We start from the raw sequence: 21902 nt of genomic DNA on the forward strand, positions 1-21902 counted from the left end.
CCCAAAGCATAATGTTTCCCCCTCCATGTATGACGGTGGGGGATGGTGTTCTCCATGGATGACGGTGGGGGATGGTGTTCTCCATGGATGACGGTGGGGGATGGTGTTCTCCATGTATGACGGTGGGGGATGGTGTTCTCCATGTATGACGGTGGGGGATGGTGTTCTCCATGTATGACGGTGGGGGATGGTGTTCTCCATGTATGACGGTGGGGGATGGTGTTCTCCATGTATGACGGTGGGGGATGGTGTTCTCCATGGATGACGGTGGGGGGATGGTGTTCTCCATGTACGACGGTGGGGGGATGGTGTTCTCCATGTACGACGGTGGGGGATGGTGTTCTCCATGTATGATGGTGGGGGGATGGTGTTCTCCATGGATGACGGTGGGGGATGGTGTTCTCCATGGATGACTGTGGGGGATGGGATGACGGTGGGGGATGGTGTTCTCCATGTATGACGGTGGGGGATGGTGTTCTCCATGTATGACGGTGGGGGATGGTGTTCTCCATGTATGACGGTGGGGGATGGTGTTCTCCATGTATGACGGTGGGGGATGGTGTTCTCCATGTATGACGGTGGGGGATGGTGTTCTCCATGTATGACGGTGGGGGATGGTGTTCTCCATGTATGACGGTGGGGGATGGTGTTCTCCATGTATGACGGTGGGGGGGATGGTGTTCTCCATGTATGACGGTGGGGGATGGTGTTCTCCATGTACGACGGTGGGGGGATGGTGTTCTCCATGTACGACGGTGGGGGGATGGTGTTCTCCATGTATGACGGTGGGGGATGGTGTTCTTCATGTATGACGGTGGGGGATGGTGTTCTCCATGTATGACGGTGGGGGATGGTGTTCTCCATGTATGACGGTGGGGGATAGTGTTCTCCATGTATGACGGTGGGGGATGGTGTTCTCCATGTATGACGGTGGGGGGATGGTGTTCTCCATGTATGACGGTGGGGGGATGGTGTTCTCCATGTATGACGGTGGGGGGATGGTGTTCTCCATGTATGACGGTGGGGGGATGGTGTTCTCCATGTATGACGGTGGGGGATGGTGTTCTCCATGTATGACGGTGGGGGGATGGTGTTCTCCATGTATGACGGTGGGGGATGGTGTTCTCCATGTATGACGGTGGGGGATGGTGTTCTCCATGTATGACGGTGGGGGATGGTGTTCTCCATGTATGACGGTGGGGGATGGTGTTCTCCATGTATGACGGTGGGGGATAGTGTTCTCCATGTATGACGGTGGGGGATGGTGTTCTCCATGTATGACGGTGGGGGATGGTGTTTTCCATGGATGACGGTGGGGGATGGTGTTTTCCATGGATGACGGTGGGGGATGGTGTTCTCCATGTATGACGGTGGGGGATGGTGTCCTCCATGTACGACGGCGGGGGATGGTGTTCTCCATGTACGACGGCGGGGGATGGTGTTCTCCATGTACGACGGTGGGGGGATGGTGTTCTCCATGTATGACGGTGGGGGATGGTGTTCTCCATGTATGACGGTGGGGGAGGGTGTTCTCCATGTATGACGGTGGGGGATGGTGTTCTCCATGTATGACGGTGGGGGATGGTGTTCTCCATGTATGACGGTGGGGGGGATGGTGTTCTCCATGTATGACGGTGGGGGATGGTGTTCTCCATGTATGACGGTGGGGGATGGTGTTCTCCATGTATGACGGTGGGGGATGGTGTTCTCCATGTATGACGGTGGGGGGATGGTGTTCTCCATGTATGACGGTGGGGGAGGGTGTTCTCCATGTATGACGGTGGGGGATGGTGTTTTCCATGTATGACGGTGGGGGATGGTGTTCTCCATGTATGACGGTGGGGGATGGTGTTCTCCATGTATGACGGTGGGGGATGGTGTTCTCCATGTATGACGGTGGGGGATAGTGTTCTCCATGTATGACGGTGGGGGGGTGGTGTTCTCCATGTATGACGGTGGGGGGATGGTGTTCTCCATGGATGACGGTGGGGGATGGTGTTCTCCATGTATGACGGTGGGGGGTGGTGTTCTCCATGGATGACGGTGGGGGGATGGTGTTCTCCATGTATGACGGTGGGGGATGGTGTTCTCCATGTATGACGGTGGGGGATAGTGTTCTCCATGTATGACGGTGGGGGGATGGTGTTCTCCATGTATGACGGTGGGGGATGGTGTTCTCCATGTATGACGGTGGGGGATGGTGTTCTCCATGTATGACGGTGGGGGATGGTGTTCTCCATGTACGACGGTGGGGGGATGGTGTTCTCCATGTATGACGGTGGGGGATGGTGTTCTCCATGTATGACGGTGGGGGATGGTGTTCTCCATGTATGACGGTGGGGGATGGTGTTCTCCATGTATGACGGTGGGGGATGGTGTTCTCCATGTATGACGGTGGGGGATGGTGTTCTCCATGTATGACGGTGGGGGATAGTGTTCTCCATGTATGACGGTGGGGGATGGTGTTCTCCATGTATGACGGTGGGGGATGGTGTTTTCCATGGATGACGGTGGGGGATGGTGTTTTCCATGGATGACGGTGGGGGATGGTGTTCTCCATGTATGACGGTGGGGGATGGTGTCCTCCATGTACGACGGCGGGGGATGGTGTTCTCCATGTACGACGGCGGGGGATGGTGTTCTCCATGTACGACGGTGGGGGGATGGTGTTCTCCATGTATGACGGTGGGGGATGGTGTTCTCCATGTATGACGGTGGGGGAGGGTGTTCTCCATGTATGACGGTGGGGGATGGTGTTCTCCATGTATGACGGTGGGGGATGGTGTTCTCCATGTATGACGGTGGGGGGGATGGTGTTCTCCATGTATGACGGTGGGGGATGGTGTTCTCCATGTATGACGGTGGGGGATGGTGTTCTCCATGTATGACGGTGGGGGATGGTGTTCTCCATGTATGACGGTGGGGGGATGGTGTTCTCCATGTATGACGGTGGGGGAGGGTGTTCTCCATGTATGACGGTGGGGGATGGTGTTTTCCATGTATGACGGTGGGGGATGGTGTTCTCCATGTATGACGGTGGGGGATGGTGTTCTCCATGTATGACGGTGGGGGATGGTGTTCTCCATGTATGACGGTGGGGGATAGTGTTCTCCATGTATGACGGTGGGGGGATGGTGTTCTCCATGTATGACGGTGGGGGATGGTGTTCTCCATGTATGACGGTGGGGGATGGTGTTCTCCATGTATGACGGTGGGGGATGGTGTTCTCCATGTACGACGGTGGGGGGATGGTGTTCTCCATGTATGACGGTGGGGGATGGTGTTCTCCATGTATGACGGTGGGGGATGGTGTTCTCCATGTATGACGGTGGGGGATGGTGTTCTCCATGTATGACGGTGGGGGATGGTGTTCTCCATGTATGACGGTGGGGGATGGTGTTCTCCATGTATGACGGTGGGGGATGGTGTTCTCCATGTACGACGGTGGGGGATGGTGTTCTTGGGGTCATAGGCTCCTCCTCCTCCAAACATGGCGAGTTGAGTTGATGCCAAAGATCTCGATTTTGGTCTCCTCTGACCACAACACTTTCCCCCAGTTCTCCTCTGAATCATTCAGATGTTGATTATCAGACATCAGACGGGCTGTACATGTGATTTCCTGAGCAGGGTGGCCTTGCGAGGGCTGCAGGATTTCACTCCTTCCCGGTGTAGTGTGTCACCGATTGTTTCCTTGGTGACGATGGTCCCAGCTGAGATCAGTGACAAGATCCTCCCGTGTAGTTCTGGGCGGATTCCTCGCCGTTCTCATGATCATTGAACCTCCACGAGGGAAGATCTTTGTATGGAGCCCCAGACTGAGTAGGGTTGTCACCTCATCCCTTTAAACCCGATCACCTCCATTTCTTCATTAATGTTTGGTTAGTTCAATATCCTCACCTCTTTGGGGACCAAAGAATTCAAGTGGGGGGAGAATGTAGCCATGAAGTACACAGGTTCTGAGGATGATTGAGGTGCTGATTGAACTCCCTTGGTGCCTTATCTGCATTAAATCAGAACCTGTGTACTTCATGTGATCAGGTTTAAAGGAATGAGGTGTTATTTTGTGTTTCTTCCATTTGTGAATAATCCCACCAACTGTTGTCTCCTCCCACCAAGCTGCTTGGCGAGGGTCTTGTAGCCCATCCCAGCCTTGTGTAGATCTCCAATCTTCTCCCCGACATCCTCTGACAGATCTTTGGTCTTGGTGGAGAGATTGGAATCTGATTGATTGATTCTGTGGACAGGTGTCTTTTATACAGGTAACAAGCTCCCTATAAGGCTGGGTTCACACTACTACACTACTTTCATCCTACTTTGCTCTGCTACATTGGTCCTACATTTATCCTACATTGGTCCTACATCCATCCTACTTTCATGAACAGGATACTACTTTGGTCCGACTTCAATGATATTCAATGGGCCTGAAGTAGGATCAATGTAGGACCAAAAGTAGTACAGGGGGCATTTTCAAAGTCGGACCGACTTGTGTAGGACGCTACAAGACGCTCTCATAGGGAAACATTGAACACAGAGCAAAGTAGGATGAAAGTAGTGTAGTAGTGTGAACCCAGCCTAAGAGAGAGTTCTCATAATCTCAGCTCATTACCTGTATAGAAGACACATGAGAGGCAGAAATCTTGCTGATCGGGGGTCAAATACTTATTTCACTCATTAATGTGCAAATCAATTTATAACTTTTATGAAATGTGTTTTTCTGGATATTTTTGTTGTTATTCCGTCTCTCACTGTTATAATAAACCGACCAATAAAATTATAGACTGATCCCATTATATCAGATTCCTCCTATCAGAGACCTGATCTCATTATATCGGATCCCTTCCTCCTATCAGAGACCTGATCTCATCATATCGGATCCCTTCCTCCTATCAGAGACCTGATCTCATCATATCGGATCCCTTCCTCCTATCAGAGACCTGATCTCATTATATCGGATCCCTTCCTCCTATCAGAGACCTGATCTCATCATATCGGATCCCTTCCTCCTATCAGAGACCTGATCTCATAATATCGGATCCCTTCCTCCTATCAGAGACCTGATCTCATCATATCAGATCCCTTCCTCCTATCATAGACCTGATCTCATTATATCGGATCCCTTCCTCCTATCGGAGACCTGATCTCATTATATCGGATCCCTTCCTACTATCAGAGACCTGATCTCATTATATCGGATCCCTTCCTCCTATCAGAGACCTGATCTCATTATATCGGATCCCTTCCTCCTATCAGAGACCTGATCTCATCATATCGGATCCCTTCCTCCTATCAGAGACCTGATCTCATAATATCGGATCCCTTCCTCCTATCAGAGACCTGATCTCATTATATCGGATCCCTTCCTCCTATCAGAGACCTGATCTCATTATATCGGATCCCTTCCTCCTATCAGAGACCTGATCTCATTATATCGGATCCCTTCCTCCTATCGGAGACCTGATCTCATCATATCGGATCCCTTCCTCCTATCGGAGACCTGATCTCATTATATCGGATCCCTTCCTCCTATCAGAGACCTGATCTCATCATATCGGATCCCTTCCTCCTATCAGAGACCTGATCTCATTATATCGGATCCCTTCCTCCTATCAGAGACCTGATCTCATCATATCGAAGACCTGATCTCATTATATCGGATCCCTTCCTCCTATCAGAGACCTGATCTCATCATATCGGATCCCTTCCTCCTATCAGAGACCTGATCTCATTATATCGGATCCCTTCCCCCTATCAGAGACCTGATCTCATTATATCGGATCCCTTCCTCCTATCAGAGACCTGATCTCATCATATCGGAGACCTGATCTCATTATATCGGGTCCCTTCCTCCTATCAGAGACCTGATCTCTTTCTGTTTGGCCATTCAGGATCGCTCCAAGGAAGAGCAGACACAGAGAGGCCAGGAAGAGCCGAGAGCCCCGGGAGAGGAAGAAGCCGGGCCCCAAACCAGGCTGGAAGAATCTGATAAAGAGAGAACGGTGAGTAGGGGGGCGGGGCCATTTTTCAATTTAATCATTTTATTTGGCAAAAAAACAAAAAGTATTTTTCTGCATCACATTTGCAAAAGTTGAGTTTTATAGATGGGCGCATCAATCACCGTAAAATGTCAAATCCCCACAGACCACACGTTGTAAATGAGATTATAAACCACGGTGGGGACAATATATCCCTCAATAGTAATATACCCCACCCCCAATCAGAGATGAATCCCACCCAACTAATCACACAGGGGGAGGCAACCTGAACAACAAGGAAGAGATCACCGATCCCTCAATAGTAATATACCCCACCCCCAATCAGAGATGAATCCCACCCAACTAATCACACAGGGGGAGGCAACCTGAACAACAAGGAAGAGATCACCGATCCCTCAATAGTAATATACCCCACCCCCAATCAGAGATTGTTTTATAACAGAGGGCGCTAGAGGCCAAGTTCCCCTTGGACCCCTTCCTCCTCAGCTATGTACTAACTGGACCACGTTTGCATAGTGATTGGGGGTGAGGGTCCTGGGTCACTGGTCTGGTTGGTTGGCGGGCAACCCTTAGCCAATGAGGAGGGTGGAATTTTATGCCACAAGTTGAGGGAGGGCTCCGGAGAAAATTTTAAAGAAATCTCACCCGGGACGCGAGTTCGGCTCTCGATGAAAAGACACATCTGCCGGCACTTTCTCGGTAAAGAGAAGAAGGATGGGGGATTTTAGGTTGTAGCTTTCTAGGAATTCCCCACCAATGGCGGGAGTATCCGTGATGACGGCACCAACTGTACTCTTGTCTTCCAGGGAGGAGCTGCCTACAATCTACAAGTGTCCTTACCAGGGCTGCACTGCCGTCTACAGAGGTGCCGATGGGATGAAGGTAGGTAGGAGGAGCACAATGGCCGATCCTGAATGTCATTCCGGGAACACAAAGTCACGCTTTTGTCTTACAGAAACATATTAAGGAACATCACGAGGAGGTGCGGGAGCGACCCTGCCCCCATCCCGGCTGCAACAAAGTGTTCATGATAGACCGCTACCTGCAGAGACACGTCAAGCTCATCCACACAGGTGACTGCACTTGTATCATCTACTGAACATAGCGCTCCGATCTGTAAATGTGGAACGCCGATCCGATCTGTAAATGTGGAACACCGATCCTAATCGGAATGCTGATCGCCACCTTAACCACTTAAGACCCGGACCTTTAGGCAGCTAAAGGACCCGGCCAGGTTTTGCGATTCGGCACTGCGTCGCTTTAACTGACAATTGCGCGGTCGTGCGGCGTGGCTCCCAAACAAAATTGGCGTCCTTTTTTCCCCACAAATAGAGCTTTCTTTTGGTGGTATTTGATCGCCTCTGCGGTTTTTTATTTTTTGCGCTATAAACAAAAATAGAGCGACAATTTAAAAAAAATGCAATATATAATAAATATCCCCAAAAATATATAAAAAAATGTTTTTTTCCTCAGTTTAGGCCGATACATATTCTTCTACTTATTTTTGGTAAAAAAAATAGCGTTTACAAAATAGGGGATAGTTTTATTGCATTTTTATTAATTATTATTTTTTTACTACTAATGGCGGCGATCACCGATTTTTTTTTTCGTGACTGCGACATTATGGCGGACACTTCGGACAATTTTGACACATTTTTGGGACCATTGTCATTTTCACAGCAAAAAAATGCACTGATTACTGTGAAAATGACAATTGCAGTTTGGGAGTTAACCACGAGGGGGCGCTGAAGGGGTTAAGTGTGACCTCATCTGTGTTTCTAACTGTAGGGGGGTGTTGCTGTAGGTGTGACGTCATCGATTGTGATTCCCTATAAAAGGGATGACGCGATCAATGACGGCGCCACAGTGAAGAACGGGGAAGATGTGTTTACACACAGCTCTCCTCGTTCTTCAGCCCAAGGGGACCAATCGCGGGACTCCAGCGGCGATCGGGTCCGCGGCCACGTAGCTTCGGACCGGGTCGCGTGTACGCGCCAACGGCTGGGCTTAAAGAGCCACGTTCGTGGATGTGCCCTGCCCTGCCATTCTGCCGATGTATAGCGGCGTGAAGGGGTCCTTAAGTGGTTAAGGACGCTGCTAGCGGGCTTTTAACAAGCTTCAAGAAGTTCTGAATCCTGCTAGCAGCCGCCTTGAAGGAAATGTAAATCTTCCTTTTCAATCATGCGAGCTAAAATGCAATTTTTTATTTTCCTTGCATCTCCCCTCCCCTTCTCAGATCTACAGCGACTGAACGTCCAAGTGCGATTTCACGTGCTCTTTGTACTTGTAGTGGATTTGTCGTTCATAAATAACCCCCCAATGTTTCCATCCCGGGATATATAAAGAGGATGTTCAGTGAAATATATATAAAAAAAAAATCAGCACCAGGGATGTACAGACTATAGAGGAAAGTGTCCCATGTGCTGGTGGCTGCTGTGTTTGGTTTTCCCCCAGGATGCCCCTCCCCCCCACACTGATCTTCTGGTGCCCCAGGAGGTGGAGATGAGCGGCTGCACTCACGTGACGCCACAGAAGTCGTATTCTGAGTTCCCGGGATGAAAATGAATGGAGGAGGGGTGATGAAAGGTTCGGCCGCCTCCAATCATAGAATACTTTTCATTGCGGGATCTGATAGTACAACGTCTTCTTTCAATCACTCCTTTAGTAACACTTCCTGTCCTCGGCTGACAATGCTGGTTCTCCATAGATGGAGTGAGTGTTGTATCCCAGGACAGGAAGTGTGTTACTGGCGGGATCACCAGGTGATAAAACTTTGCAGCCACCACACCTGAGGACTGGGAAACTGTAATCTGTTATATTTGTGTTCTTAAGACCGGCCATACACCGATAGATATTCTGCAGATTTTCTATGGTCAGATGGAAAAAGTGCAACAGATTTCTCCATGTACACTGAACTGTGTGGATGGAGGAATCGCCTGCTGGCCCAAACTTCCATATCTTGCTAGTCGCCCCCCGCCGGCTCTCAACCTAAACAATGCCGGTGACTTGTAGTTAAGGTTCCCCTATCAAGATGGTTCCTGTAAGGACTGCGCAGGCGCAATCCTTGTCGACGGAAATCTCCGAACCTCGGCCGGCATCCAGGCTCATTCCTTAACATCCCCGTGGATTGGAGGCCGAGCGAGCGGAGCCCTGGATGCCGGCCGAGATTCGGGGATTTCCGTCGGCAAGGATTGCGCCTGCGCAGTCCTTACAGAAACCATCTCGATAGATCACCGGCACCCAATCACCCAATCGGAATGCTCCGGTATTGTGAGAGCCGGCGGGGGGCGACTAGCAAGATATATGGAAGTTTGGGCCAGCAGGCGATTCCTCCATCCACACAGTTCAGTGTACATGGAGGAATCTGTTCCACTTTTTCCATCTGACCATCGAGAATCTGCAGATAATCTATAGGTGTATGGCCAGTCTTAGGCACATTATACAATTTGCTTGTACAACTTTCCTTTAGATTTACCAAAACCATATAATAGGAGGTTAAACCCAAACACTTCCAATTTGTATGCAATCAGAGAGGCCTTTGCACTACATAGTTGAAAAGAAAATTGAATAAGAAAATTGTATGGTGTATGGCCGGCCTTAGACTGTAAACTATAGGAAATCTTCTTGTCTGACTCTTGTGATCTCATCCCCAGAGGAGAGGAATTACATCTGTGACCAGTGTGGACAGGCCTTCAAACAACGGAAACACTTATCTGTGCATCAGATGAGACACTCAGGAGCCAAACCCTTACAGTAAGTACATACCGGCCTTACAGTAAGTACACCTTCAGTGCCGATCATACAGACCTTACAGTAAGTAAATTCCCAAAACATGGCCTGTTGGGGGCGCGACTTGAGGACCAGGAAGAGAACCTCTCTGATCTACAGAAATAAGGCAGAAGAGACTGGGGTAGATTCAGTAACATTTGCAAATTTTTTACGTAGGCGCAGGGCCTTGTTTCTGCCCTGCGCCCCCGCAAATTTTCTGCGCTACCCTCGATTCACGGAGCAGTAGCTCCGTAAATTGCGTGGGCGCTCCGGCAAAATGCCCGGCGTAAGCGCGCGCAATTTAAATGATCTCGTAGGGGACGGGAATCATTTAAATCAGGCGCGTTCCCGCGCCGACCGTAGTGCGCATGCTCCGTCGGGAAACTTTCCCGACGTGCATTGCGGTAAATGACGTCGCAAGGACGTCATTTGCTTCAAAGTGAACGTGAATGGCGTCCAGCGCCATTCACGATTCACTTACGCAAACAATGTAAATTTCAAATTTCGCGACGCGGGAACGACGGGTATACTTTAGCATTGGCTGCCCCTGCTATAGAAGGGGCAGCCTTACGCAAAAAACCGACGTACGCAAACGGCGTAAACTGCGTACGCAGGGCTCGCGTAACATTGTGAATCGGTGTTAGTATGCAATTTGCATACTCTACGCTGACCACAACGGGAACGCCACCTAGCGGCCAACGTAAGAATGCAGCCTAAGATATGTGGGCATAAGAGCCTTATGCCGCGCATATCTTAGGCTTCAGTCGGCGTAACGAGCTCTCTGAATCAGGAGAAGTCGTTACGCCGGGGCAAGTAAGCAAATGGGCTGCGTAACTATGGTTACGCTGGCGCAATTGCTCTTTGAATCTGGGCGCCACTGTTTTCAATCAGACTACATGGGAGGCAGATTAGCTCAGCCTGCAGCTCCTAGACCCGTGGGGGGGGGGGGGGGGGGGGTCTCAGTTGCATTGATGGGAATGGGCACCATTGTAAACAATGAGATATCGCTTGTCATGCGATTCTGTGCGACTTGAGCCTCATCAGAAGTTGCACAAGTGTAATAAACCCGACACAATAATGTTTTGTAAACTTGTATATTCTAAAAAAAAAATGCATGTAGATAGGAGAGAGAGAGAAAAAAGCCTAAAAACAAACTTTAAAGTGGAGTTCCACCCAAAAATGGAACTTCCGCTTTTTGGAATCCCCCCCCCCCTCCCGTGTCATAATTGGTATTTTGCTCCCACTTCTGGGCATAGATACCCAAGCCACCTGTGGATATCTACGCCATGTCCAGCGCCTCCTCTATCCCCCCCCCCCCCCGTCTTCTGGGAGACGCACAGGTCCCAGGAGACATGCAGGGTCCAGTGAGGACGCACAGCGCAACTCGCACATGCGCAGTAGGGAACCAGGGTGTGAAGCTGCAAGGCTTCCCTTCCTGAAGATGGTGGCGCGAGGGAGAGATCGGCTTTGGGTGCCGGCATCGTGGCGCCCTGGACAGGTAGGTGTTCTAATATTAGAAGTCAGCAGCTGCCGTATTTGGAGCGGCTGACTTTTTAAAAAATAAATAAAATTTGGCGGAACTCCGTTTTAAAGATGAAGTATTAGTAAACAAAATGTAATTTCCATGCCCCGCCTCCTCCATGTTGGTCCTGCGTCGTTGTCTGTTTTTTTTTGCATCTTCTTCATGGTCATGTGACGGCGTTCTCTATAACCCATCCCTCTTTCCCCTCCCCCATCAGATGTGAAGTGTGCGGCTTCCAGTGCAGACAGCGGGCGTCACTCAAGTATCACATGACCAAGCACAAGGCCGAGGCCGACCTGGACTTCGCGTGCGACCAATGCGGGAAACGTTTCGAGAAGGCGCACAATCTCAACGTTCACATGTCTATGGTCCACCCGCTCACCCAGAGCCCCGCCAAGCCCCCCGAAACTGAACCCGACACCCCCTCAGGGACGATGGAAGCTGTGAAACCAGAACTGGCCCGACAATTGCCCGGCTGAGGACCGGACAGGAAACAAAGAAATGGACACTTTAAACTTTTTTATACAATTTTTAATTGTTTTGCTGTACAAAGCACAAGGCAGGCCCCCCCCCCCCCCCCGAGTTCTGCGACTTCATACAGTGAACATAAAGTCTTATTTTTTTGGTGGCACTCCGGGCGTCCCCTCCCCCGAAGTGTTCCGCGCTTCCTCCTCCTCCATGAACTGGAAAGCAGACGCTGCAGCGCAGTGTTTCCTCCTCTCTGGGTGTCCTGACATAAATTTAGGTAGGTAGGTAGGTGGATAATTTATGATAACTCATGTGAAAGCCTTTGAATAAATTATTTACACAGTAAACAGTGCCGGCTGCTCCTTGCGATGACTCCGATCATCGATCGATTTCTATACTTCCTGCGCCAATCGCGGTCATCAGAGGCCGAATTCTTCAGAACAGATCGGGCTCATCGTACATACAGTCCTCCTCCTCGCTCTGCACGACGTTCCTGAGCAATCCCGCCAACTCCGGGTCCTTCTCTTCCCACCAGATCACAATCTGCACAGAACAAGATTCTTATTTATCTGAAGGGGAATCTGACAAAAAATTCTTCTCCGCCTCCCCCCCATACCTCAGGGGGGCAGGAAGGAAGGCCGCCATTTACCCCCTGGAATTCTTCTCTTGCATTGGGAAGCTACAGATTCTCACTAACTAGATTGGGAGCGACAAAGTAAAAGACTCCATGACAGTGATGGGGAACCTCGGCACCCCGCCATTTCCCATGATTCCAGCTACAATGCAGAGTGCCTGAGCATCATGGGAAATGGAGTTCCAAAACATCCGGGGTGCCGAGGTTCCCCATCACTGCTCTATAGGAAAAGGTAAGTTGTCTTTTTTAGCGATCCTGCCGGCGAGCGCTCGTCTGACCCCGCCCTTTACAACGGCCAATCGCAAAAGATGAACACACACATTACAAGCTGAATGGACAATCTCTATCCTTTTTAGATTTAGCGCCAATTTACACTGATGCTTTATGGAAACCACATGCGGTATGAAAATAAATTGCACCTCATTTCTGTTTCAAGTACATGCGATTCTACAGCAGTGCGATTTGAGGGGGAGGGTACCTTTACAGCCTCTTTAATCCATTTCAATGGCCTGAATAAATCATTTTCATTGGCCAGAATAAATAAACACCTACAAGCTTGACACCTGTAAATGCTTTAGACACTTACAAGCGTCAGGCATTTTTTTTGCTGGCTTCAAAGAGTTCAAATAAAACCCTCCTGTGTGGATGAGGCCGAAGGCAGAGAAACGTCACACAAAGAAATGCGGAAACTACAGAACCCGCCACTAAAAGTGATGAGGAATGGCAAACCTGGGGCAGGCGACTCCTGAACGCAGCACTTGGGTGTTGGCCCTTCAGAATGCAGCTGAGAAGAAACTGGCGCCCCCTGCTGAAGATCGTCTGCGGATCGTTCTAAAAAAGGAGCACAAAAAAAATAAAATTCCCTTTTTAACAGATCAGCCAGAAGTGCCGTCTTCTATAGGACTGTCCAACCTGGAATACAGACCTGCGGGGGATGGAGAAGAGGGCTGCCGTCCAGGAAGAGCTGGAAGATCTGAGTGTACATCTCCAGAGAAACGGGGAGAAATTCCTCCCGACTGAGCGCAATTCCCCCCGGAAGAGACGTCGCCAAACTACAGAAATAAAACCCAGATCATTGCAACCCTAAAAAGTAGAATTATTACCTTTTGTCTTATTGTTGCTCTGCTCTTGGGGTGCCGCCCACAGACATCGGGGGACATGTGTGCTTCAAACACCCCAAGGTACACATTTCTACAAAAATCAAGTTTAAAGGGATTGTAAACCCTTGTGCACCCTATGTATTCAGGGGCAATAACTTCTGGTCACTGACCATCCCCCCCGTTTTACTCACCTGAGCCCGTTTGTTCCCTCGGCGGAGACGCGCTCTTCCTCTCTGCCTGTTGTCTTGATTGATAGCAGCACAGCTATTGGCTCCCGCTGCTGTCAATCAAATCCAATGACGCAGGGGGGGGGGGGCCAAGTCATGCATTCTGTGTAGGGGTGCAACGGATCAAAAAACTCACGGATCGGATCGATCCTCGGATCAGGAGTCACGGATCTGATCATTTTCGGATCAGTGAAAAAAAAAAAAAGTAACACTGTAATAATAGCCAACATTGCCCCCACACTAGTAAACAGTAACACTGTAATAACCATTTTTCCCACACTGTAGTAATAGCCAACATTTCCCCGGCCCCCACACTAGTAAACACTCAGTAACACAGTACACTGTATATGTATAGCCACTGTAACATAGCCAACATGAATCAACTCGCTGTACTACTCAGTCTCACTGTACTCCGTTCGGTTGCATGCAGACAGCGCGCTCTTGCAGAATAGAAGATCCACGAGCAGAGGGGGGGGGGTGATGACGTCAGCGCGCACCGCCGTCGGGTGTACCAAGATGGCCGACCGCTCCGGAGCTAGGCCGAAGCCGCTGCCTTTCCTAAGGCCGCGGTGCGTTCCGCGGATCGCATTCTGTGCCGATCCGAAGAGGTCGGCCCGTGCGGATCGGGCACGATCCGTTGCACCCCTAATTCTGTGTGAATGTACACAGATGCAGGACTCAGGAGCACGCCTGCTTAGGAGAGCCTTCTCAATGAGGGGGAGGAGCTACCAGTGCTTCCGGGGGACCCCAAAAGTCAAGGATCGGGGCCACTCTGCCCAACCAACTGCACAGTGGAGGTAAATATGACATGTTTGTTATTTAAAAAACAAACAAACAAACAAGGGTTTACAACCCCTTAAATTGATCATCACAGGAGAATATAATGATAGAAAACATTTCCCAAACACATCTGATCTATTCTTCCAAACACGAGATGTAAGAACAGCAGATGGACCACCCGGGTGTCTCCTCATTCCTGACTTGTGATTCAAAGTTCCCCACAGCTGTCATTCTCCCCTCCTGAAAGGGAATGTAAAGGTTCGTTTTTTTTTATTATTAAAATAAAAAACTTGTTATACTGACCTGCTCTTTGTAAGGGTTTTACACAGAGCAGCCCCAATCCTCCTCTTCTGAGGTCCCCGCCGGCGCTCCTGGCCCCTCCTCTTCATCGGGTGCCCCCACGTAGAGCAGCTTTCCATGGGGACACCCGTGCGGGCGCGCTCCCGAGTCCCACTGCTGCGTCCCATGACAGTGTGTCCAGGACCCGCTGCCCGTGTCACTGGATTTGATTGACAGCAGTGGGAGCCAATGGATCCTGCTGCTATCAATCTGTCCAATGATGAGAGAGAGAGAGACAGCTGCTTGGCTTGTGCACATCTCTGGATCGGGTGCAAATAAGAAAACGGGGTGGGGGGGGGGGGAAGCTGCAGCAAAGAAGGTTTTTCCTGAAATGCATTAGGGTGAGACACCTTGAGACTTTACAAATCACTATTAACCACTAATTGAGCTGCTGACATGGAACAGCCAGGTAAGTGTCACCACACCTGATCTTCATAGCGGCTCCAGGTCAGCGGTGACACAAGAACGATCGTCACGGAGATTGCGATTTTATAAACCGCTCAGCAGTGGCTCCTCCCATAAGACAATCCCACCAGCTCGTTTTTATAAAAAAAAAAAAAAAAGGGAAAGCTCTTGCGTCTGTACCTGAAGAACGCCAAGGGGAGCAACTTCAGGAACTCTTCAGAGACGGACTGATGGAGGGAACACTTATCTGCAAGAGAGGAATTCCAGAGTCACTTCTGGATGAATGCAGAGACGCCGCCCAGCAGGAATCGATGAAGTCGGCTCCTTATTCAGGTCGGATCTTCATTCACAAAAGTGAATATTTACTAAACAATGTTTATAATAAAATTCTGTCTCCCTAAACGCCATTTATTTAAAGGGGTAATTCTGAATAAATAGATAAAAACCATCTTGGCACCCAAATCCCACTTGTTTTATAATCATTGGGCATCTTACTATATAGGAAAGTTCAATTTGGTCCGAGCCAAGGTACCTAAATCCTAAAATATGGCACCAAACGTGGCGCCCTGCCAGCCATTCATTTCAATGGGAAATTCTGAATAAGAAGCCAAGCTATTCCTAGAGGAAAAATCTTCCAGGCTCACAGAAATTCCACTTGTTTTATACTTGTTTTAAGTGGAATCTCCTAATCTTGGTTGCTGGATCCACATAATACAAATGTTCATCCAGCGCGTTCTTACTCACGTTTTTCTGACTTGAGCTGGAAGGTTGTCAGCCAGTCCCCTCCCCTCTCCTCCAGGCACTGGATGATTTGTATACAGTACTCTAGCGCCATCGTGTGTTCAGCTCCTTCCTGTTCAACAATAAAACAACTTTGTTTCATTAACGTCTTGCAGCGTTTTAAAGATGAATTCCTGGTGTGGATATTTTTACATCGTTATTGTTTCAGCTTGGATGTAACAAAGTATATTCTATACCTGGCTGATGACCCTGGAAGATGGAAATCACAGAAGAAGGCACCACGGATCCCGTGGCTGACCTGATGCATTCCGAACACAGGAAAATGGCCGCTCAGCACATACACCATTTAGAGAATGTCTTAGATTTTCTGAGTAAATGCAAACGTGTTTTCTAATTGGAGGAGGCAGAGAATGGGGTTCAGAATGTTGCAGACCAGCTGCTTAGCACGTCACCCGGAAGCAAGTGGAGATCACTGGAGTAGTGGTGTAGTAGCCGTGTAGTATGGGCGTCTACTACAGCGATTTCCAGCTTCAGCAAGGAATGGTATATACCGGTACATAGTTGGTCAAAGCTGGAACAATGTTACCATGTATGTCATACCACAAAAACGAATAGGTAGTGGTGCAGCCAGATAAGTATATACAGTGGGCCAGATTCACAGAGAGATACGATGGTGTATCTCCTGATACGCCATCGTATCTCTGACTTACACTGGTCGTATCTATGCGCCTGATTCATAGAATCAGTTACGCATAGATATGGCTAAAATCCGACAGGTGTAACTGTGTTACACCGTCGGATCTTATTTGCAATTTGAAAATGGCGCGGGGGGCGTTCCCGCTGATTTACGCCGAATATCTAAATCAGCGAGATACGCGAATTCACGAACGTACGCGGACCCGATGCAGTGTTGTTACGTTTCCGTTGCGGCTTTCCCGGCGTATACTTACCCCTGCTTCTATGAGGCGCAGCCAATGTTAAGTATAGCCGTCGTTCCCGCGTCGATTTTGAATTTTTTTTACGTAGTTTGCGTAAATCGGTCTGTAATACGGATGGACATCGTTTACGTAAGCGTCGAAACCACTGACGTCCTAGTGACGTCAGTGGGAGCAATGCACGCCGGGAAAATTCACGGACTGCGCATGCTCATTTAAATCGGCGCGGGGACGCGCCTGATTTAAATAGTACACTCCCCCTAGCCGCGGAATTTGAATTCCGCCGGGGGATTTGCGATACGCCGCCGCAAATTTGGAGGTAAGTGGTTTGTGAATTACCCACTTGCCTCTCAAACTTGCGGCAGCGGATCTTAAATCAGATAGATCACGCTGATCTACCTGAATCTAGCCCAGTAAGTGAATGCAAAAGTTCATCAAGATAGTCCTTTGAGCTGAAAGCTCAATATATTGGGAGAGCAGTCTGTGGATCAGGGCCAGCCTTGTAGAGGAAGTGCAAGCAAACTCCAAACGTGGAAAAAGAGAAAAACAGGCGCCTCTGAGTATAACATTTATTAGTACATGGGTGCAATATAAACTCACATAGGAGGGATGGAGAGATGGGCACATGTTGGTCCAGTAAGACGCTGTCATCTATCCCGGCTGTGTGGCCGTTCCCACGGCTCTTTACACCTGTTGTAGTAGCTGTTCCCAGTGATCTGCCAATATGGTTCCGGCTATCAGGATGGTTCCTGTAAGGACTGCGCAGGCGCAATCCTTGCCGACAGAAATTTTCGAACCTCGGCCGGCATCCAGGGCGACGTGGAATTTGAGGAAAGTGGGCAGTCGGCCTCCTGGCTCTTTTTTTAACATCCTCCAATCCACAGGGATGTTAAGGAATGAGCCTGGATGCCGGCCGAGGTTCAGAGATTTCCGTCGGCAAGGATTGCGCCTGCACAGTCCTTACAGGAACCATCTGGATAGGGGAACAATACCAACAAGTCACCGGCCCTCAGGATGCTCAACAATCAGATGGAATTGGAAATGCGGCTGGAGCTCGATGGTGAGGGCTGCACGCAGCGTGGGGCCCAATGACGTCACTGGCGTGCAAGCGACGACGTTTCAGAGCATGCACACTGGGCAGCTGTACTCAAGTTTGAGAAAGGAGCGCCCCCGCGCTGCGTTCCAACCCTCACCACTGAGCTCCAGCCGCTCTCCAATCCCATCTGATTTTCGGGTATCCCGAGGGCCGGGAACAGCTGCTACAACAGGTGTAAAGAGCCGTGGGAACGGCCACACAGCCGGGATAGATGACAGCGTCCTACTGGACCAACATGTGCCCATCTCTCCATCCCTCCTATGTGAGTTTATATTGCACCCATGTACTAATAAATGTTAGTCTTACTCAGAGGCGCCTGTTTTTCTCTTTATAAAATATAACACACCTGGGATTCATCTTTAAACTAAATGTGATTCTGGAGTGGAGGAATGCATTTACCTTCAATGTCAGAGGGATGAGATCCACGATGGAGAAAAAGAGGAAGCAATCCAACAGCTGCAATACAAATGGGTAGACATGAAACAATTTCTGTAAAAAAAAAAGGGAATAGCGCCCCCCGTTTTCTGTCACCCATTGGAGACATCTCACCTCCGTGTCTGCATAGCGGAGCGGACACGGATCGGTCATCTGCCTGCTCAGTGGGGATTTTTTTTTTTTTGGACTTCAAGTGGTTAAAGCTGCAGCCATGAGCTTGATATCAATTTTTTCATCTACTGTTCATTAAACGTGATCCAGGCGGCTTTACAGTCCCCTGATCACTGTTACTGTAGTGAGAGGGGATAGTGTATTCCGGCCTGTACGGATGTGGCTAGAGCAGCATTTCTCATCAGGACTGCTGTGTATACCCATCTGACCTCCGGGAGGTTTTCATCTGTCCGCTGATCTGCTCTTTATGAGGCGGGTGAATGGAGACCGCGGGATGGATGGGGTACGGAGAGCTGGAGGAAGGTGATGGTGGTATTGGGTAGGTGGGATCCCCATTTCAGCCTCTTCACACAACATTCTCACCTGCAAAGACTTTGCGCTCAAACTGCCAAGTAAAGCCGGGAGTCTCTTCTGCTGCACTTTGTTCCTTCGGATGGAGAAATGCAGGAAGGCGGCAGAGAGCCAGACGGCGCCGGTGAGGGGAAAAGCCGATCCCTGGGAGAGGAACCTGGAGAACAATCAGAGGATTGAATGGAGGATCGGGATGGTCCCTCATCACAGGAACATTTCCGTATGTTACAGAAGAATCTCTGACCTGTCCACAGCGCCTTGCATCTCCCTCAGTCGTTCAATCTCTTGGGGCAAATCGGCTTCATACAGACATTTCCACTGACACCCGACGGCGGCATCCAGCTGAGGCCACCACATCTTCCCAATACAAAACACAAAGTGTTACAATCTTCTCCACCACATCTATAAAGTACACAGTGTTACAATCTTCTCCACCACATCTATAAAGTACACAGTGTTACAATCTTCTCCACCACATCTTCCCAATACAAAACACAAAGTGTTACAATCTTCTCCACCACATCTATAAAGTACACAGTGTTACAATCTTCTCCACCACATCTTCCCAATACAAAACACAAAGTGTTACAATCTTCTCCACCACATCTATAAAATACACAGTGTCACAATCTTCTCCACCACATCTATAATACAAAGTGTTACAATCTTCTCCACCACATCTATAAAATACACAGTGTTACAATCTTCTCCACCACATCTATAAAATACACAGTGTTACAATCTTCCCCACCACATCTTCCCAATACAAAGTGTTACAATCTTCTCCACCACGTCTATAAAGTACACAGTGTTACAATCTTCTCCACCACATCTACAAAATACACAGTGTCACAATCTTCTCCACCACATCTTCCCAATACAAAATACACAGTGTTACAATCTTCTCCACCACATCTTCCCAATACAAAATACACAGTGTTACAATCTTCTCCACCACATCTATAAAATACACAGTGTTACAATCTTCTCCACCACATCTATAAAATACACAGTGTTACAATCTTCTCCACCACATCTATAAAACACAAAGTGTTACAATCTTCTCCACCACATCTATAAAATACACAGTGTTACAATCTTCCCCACCACATCTTCCCAATACAAAGTGTTACAATCTTCTCCACCACGTCTATAAAGTACACAGTGTTACAATCTTCTCCACCACATCTACAAAATACACAGTGTCACAATCTTCTCCACCACATCTTCCCAATACAAAATACACAGTGTTACAATCTTCTCCACCACATCTATAAAATACACAGTGTTACAATCTTCTCCACCACATCTATAAAATACACAGTGTTACAATCTTCTCCACCACATCTTCCCAATACAAAACACAAAGTGTTACAATCTTCTCCACCACATCTATAAAGTACACAGTGTTACAATCTTCTCCACCACATCTTCCCAATACAAAACACAAAGTGTTACAATCTTCTCCACCACATCTATAAAATACACAGTGTCACAATCTTCTCCACCACATCTATAATACAAAGTGTTACAATCTTCTCCACCACATCTATAAAATACACAGTGTTACAATCTTCTCCACCACATCTATAAAATACACAGTGTTACAATCTTCCCCACCACATCTTCCCAATACAAAGTGTTACAATCTTCTCCACCACGTCTATAAAGTACACAGTGTTACAATCTTCTCCACCACATCTACAAAATACACAGTGTCACAATCTTCTCCACCACATCTTCCCAATACAAAATACACAGTGTTACAATCTTCTCCACCACATCTATAAAATACACAGTGTTACAATCTTCTCCACCACATCTATAAAATACACAGTGTTACAATCTTCTCCACCACATCTATAAAACACAAAGTGTTACAATCTTCTCCACCACATCTATAAAATACACAGTGTTACAATCTTCCCCACCACATCTTCCCAATACAAAGTGTTACAATCTTCTCCACCACGTCTATAAAGTACACAGTGTTACAATCTTCTCCACCACATCTACAAAATACACAGTGTCACAATCTTCTCCACCACATCTTCCCAATACAAAATACACAGTGTTACAATCTTCTCCACCACATCTATAAAATACACAGTGTTACAATCTTCTCCACCACATCTATAAAATACACAGTGTTACAATCTTCTCCACCACATCTATAAAACACAAAGTGTTACAATCTTCTCCACCACATCTTCCCAATACAAAATACACAGTGTTACAATCTTCTCCACCACATCTATAAAATACAAAGTGTTACAATCTTCTCCACCACATCTATAAAATACACAGTGTTACAATCTTCTCCACCACATCTACAAAATACAAATTGTTACAATCTTCTCCACCACGTCTATAAAATACAAATAGCCAGATTCAGGTAGTGTTACGACATATCAGTAGATACGCCGTCGTAACTCTGAATCTGCGCCGTCGTACATTTAAGTATATTCTCAAACTGAGATACACTTAAATGTAGCTAAGATACGACTGCCTGCACCGTCGTATCTTAGCTGTCTACTTCCACCAGCGGCTAGGGGCGTGAATGCTGATTTACGCATTCTAGGCGTATATCAGCGAGATACGCCTATTCACGAACGTACGCTTGCCCGTCGCAGTAAAGATTTGCCGTTTACGTAAGGCGTTTTCAGGCGTACAGTTAGTTGAACAAATAGCTGGCCTAGCCAATGTTAAGTATGGACGTCGTTCCCGCGTCTAATTTTGAAATTTTTACGTCGTTTGCGTAAGTCGTCCGTGAATGGGGCTGGGTGTAATTTACGTTCACGTCGAAACCAATAAGTCCTTGCGGCGTACTTTGGAGCATGCACACTGGGATACGTCCACGGACGGCGCATGCGCCGTTTGTTCAAAACGTCATTTACGTGGGGTCATGGTTTATTTACATAAACCCTCTTCCCAATT

The 21902-nt window shown here is 48.3% G+C and overlaps 2 protein-coding genes across 4 annotated transcripts in view; one reads left to right on the forward strand and one right to left on the reverse strand.

The window, feature by feature from the left end:
• Window positions 1-12098, forward strand: part of ZNF276 (zinc finger protein 276) — a 36353-nt gene extending 24255 nt beyond the window's left edge. Inside the window, exons 7-11 of the mRNA XM_040329643.1 lie at window positions 5886-5996; window positions 6800-6875; window positions 6949-7066; window positions 9647-9746; window positions 11501-12098. Coding sequence (XP_040185577.1) covers window positions 5886-5996; window positions 6800-6875; window positions 6949-7066; window positions 9647-9746; window positions 11501-11762 — 667 coding nt within the window. The 3' untranslated portion in view covers window positions 11763-12098. The remainder of the gene's footprint in view (window positions 1-5885; window positions 5997-6799; window positions 6876-6948; window positions 7067-9646; window positions 9747-11500) is intronic.
• Window positions 12099-12169: 71 nt separating this feature from the next.
• FANCA (FA complementation group A) overlaps window positions 12170-21902 on the reverse strand; it is a 70498-nt gene continuing 60765 nt past the window's right edge. Inside the window, exons 36-43 of one of the 3 annotated variants that reach the window (XM_040329639.1) lie at window positions 19210-19322; window positions 18978-19122; window positions 18408-18464; window positions 15981-16089; window positions 15417-15483; window positions 13311-13437; window positions 13115-13216; window positions 12170-12294 (exon numbers count right to left, since the gene is read on the reverse strand). In XM_040329639.1, the coding sequence (XP_040185573.1) occupies window positions 12187-12294; window positions 13115-13216; window positions 13311-13437; window positions 15417-15483; window positions 15981-16089; window positions 18408-18464; window positions 18978-19122; window positions 19210-19322 (828 nt within the window). In that variant the 3' untranslated portion in view covers window positions 12170-12186. Of the gene's footprint in view, window positions 12295-13114; window positions 13217-13310; window positions 13438-15416; window positions 15484-15980; window positions 16090-18407; window positions 18465-18977; window positions 19123-19209; window positions 19323-21902 lie in introns of those variants that run through there. The other 2 variants (XM_040329641.1, XM_040329642.1) reach the window with 2 other exon arrangements.

This window comes from Rana temporaria, chromosome 11 (genome assembly GCF_905171775.1).
Source record: "Rana temporaria chromosome 11, aRanTem1.1, whole genome shotgun sequence".
In the NCBI taxonomy this organism is placed as follows: domain Eukaryota; kingdom Metazoa; phylum Chordata; class Amphibia; order Anura; family Ranidae; genus Rana; species Rana temporaria.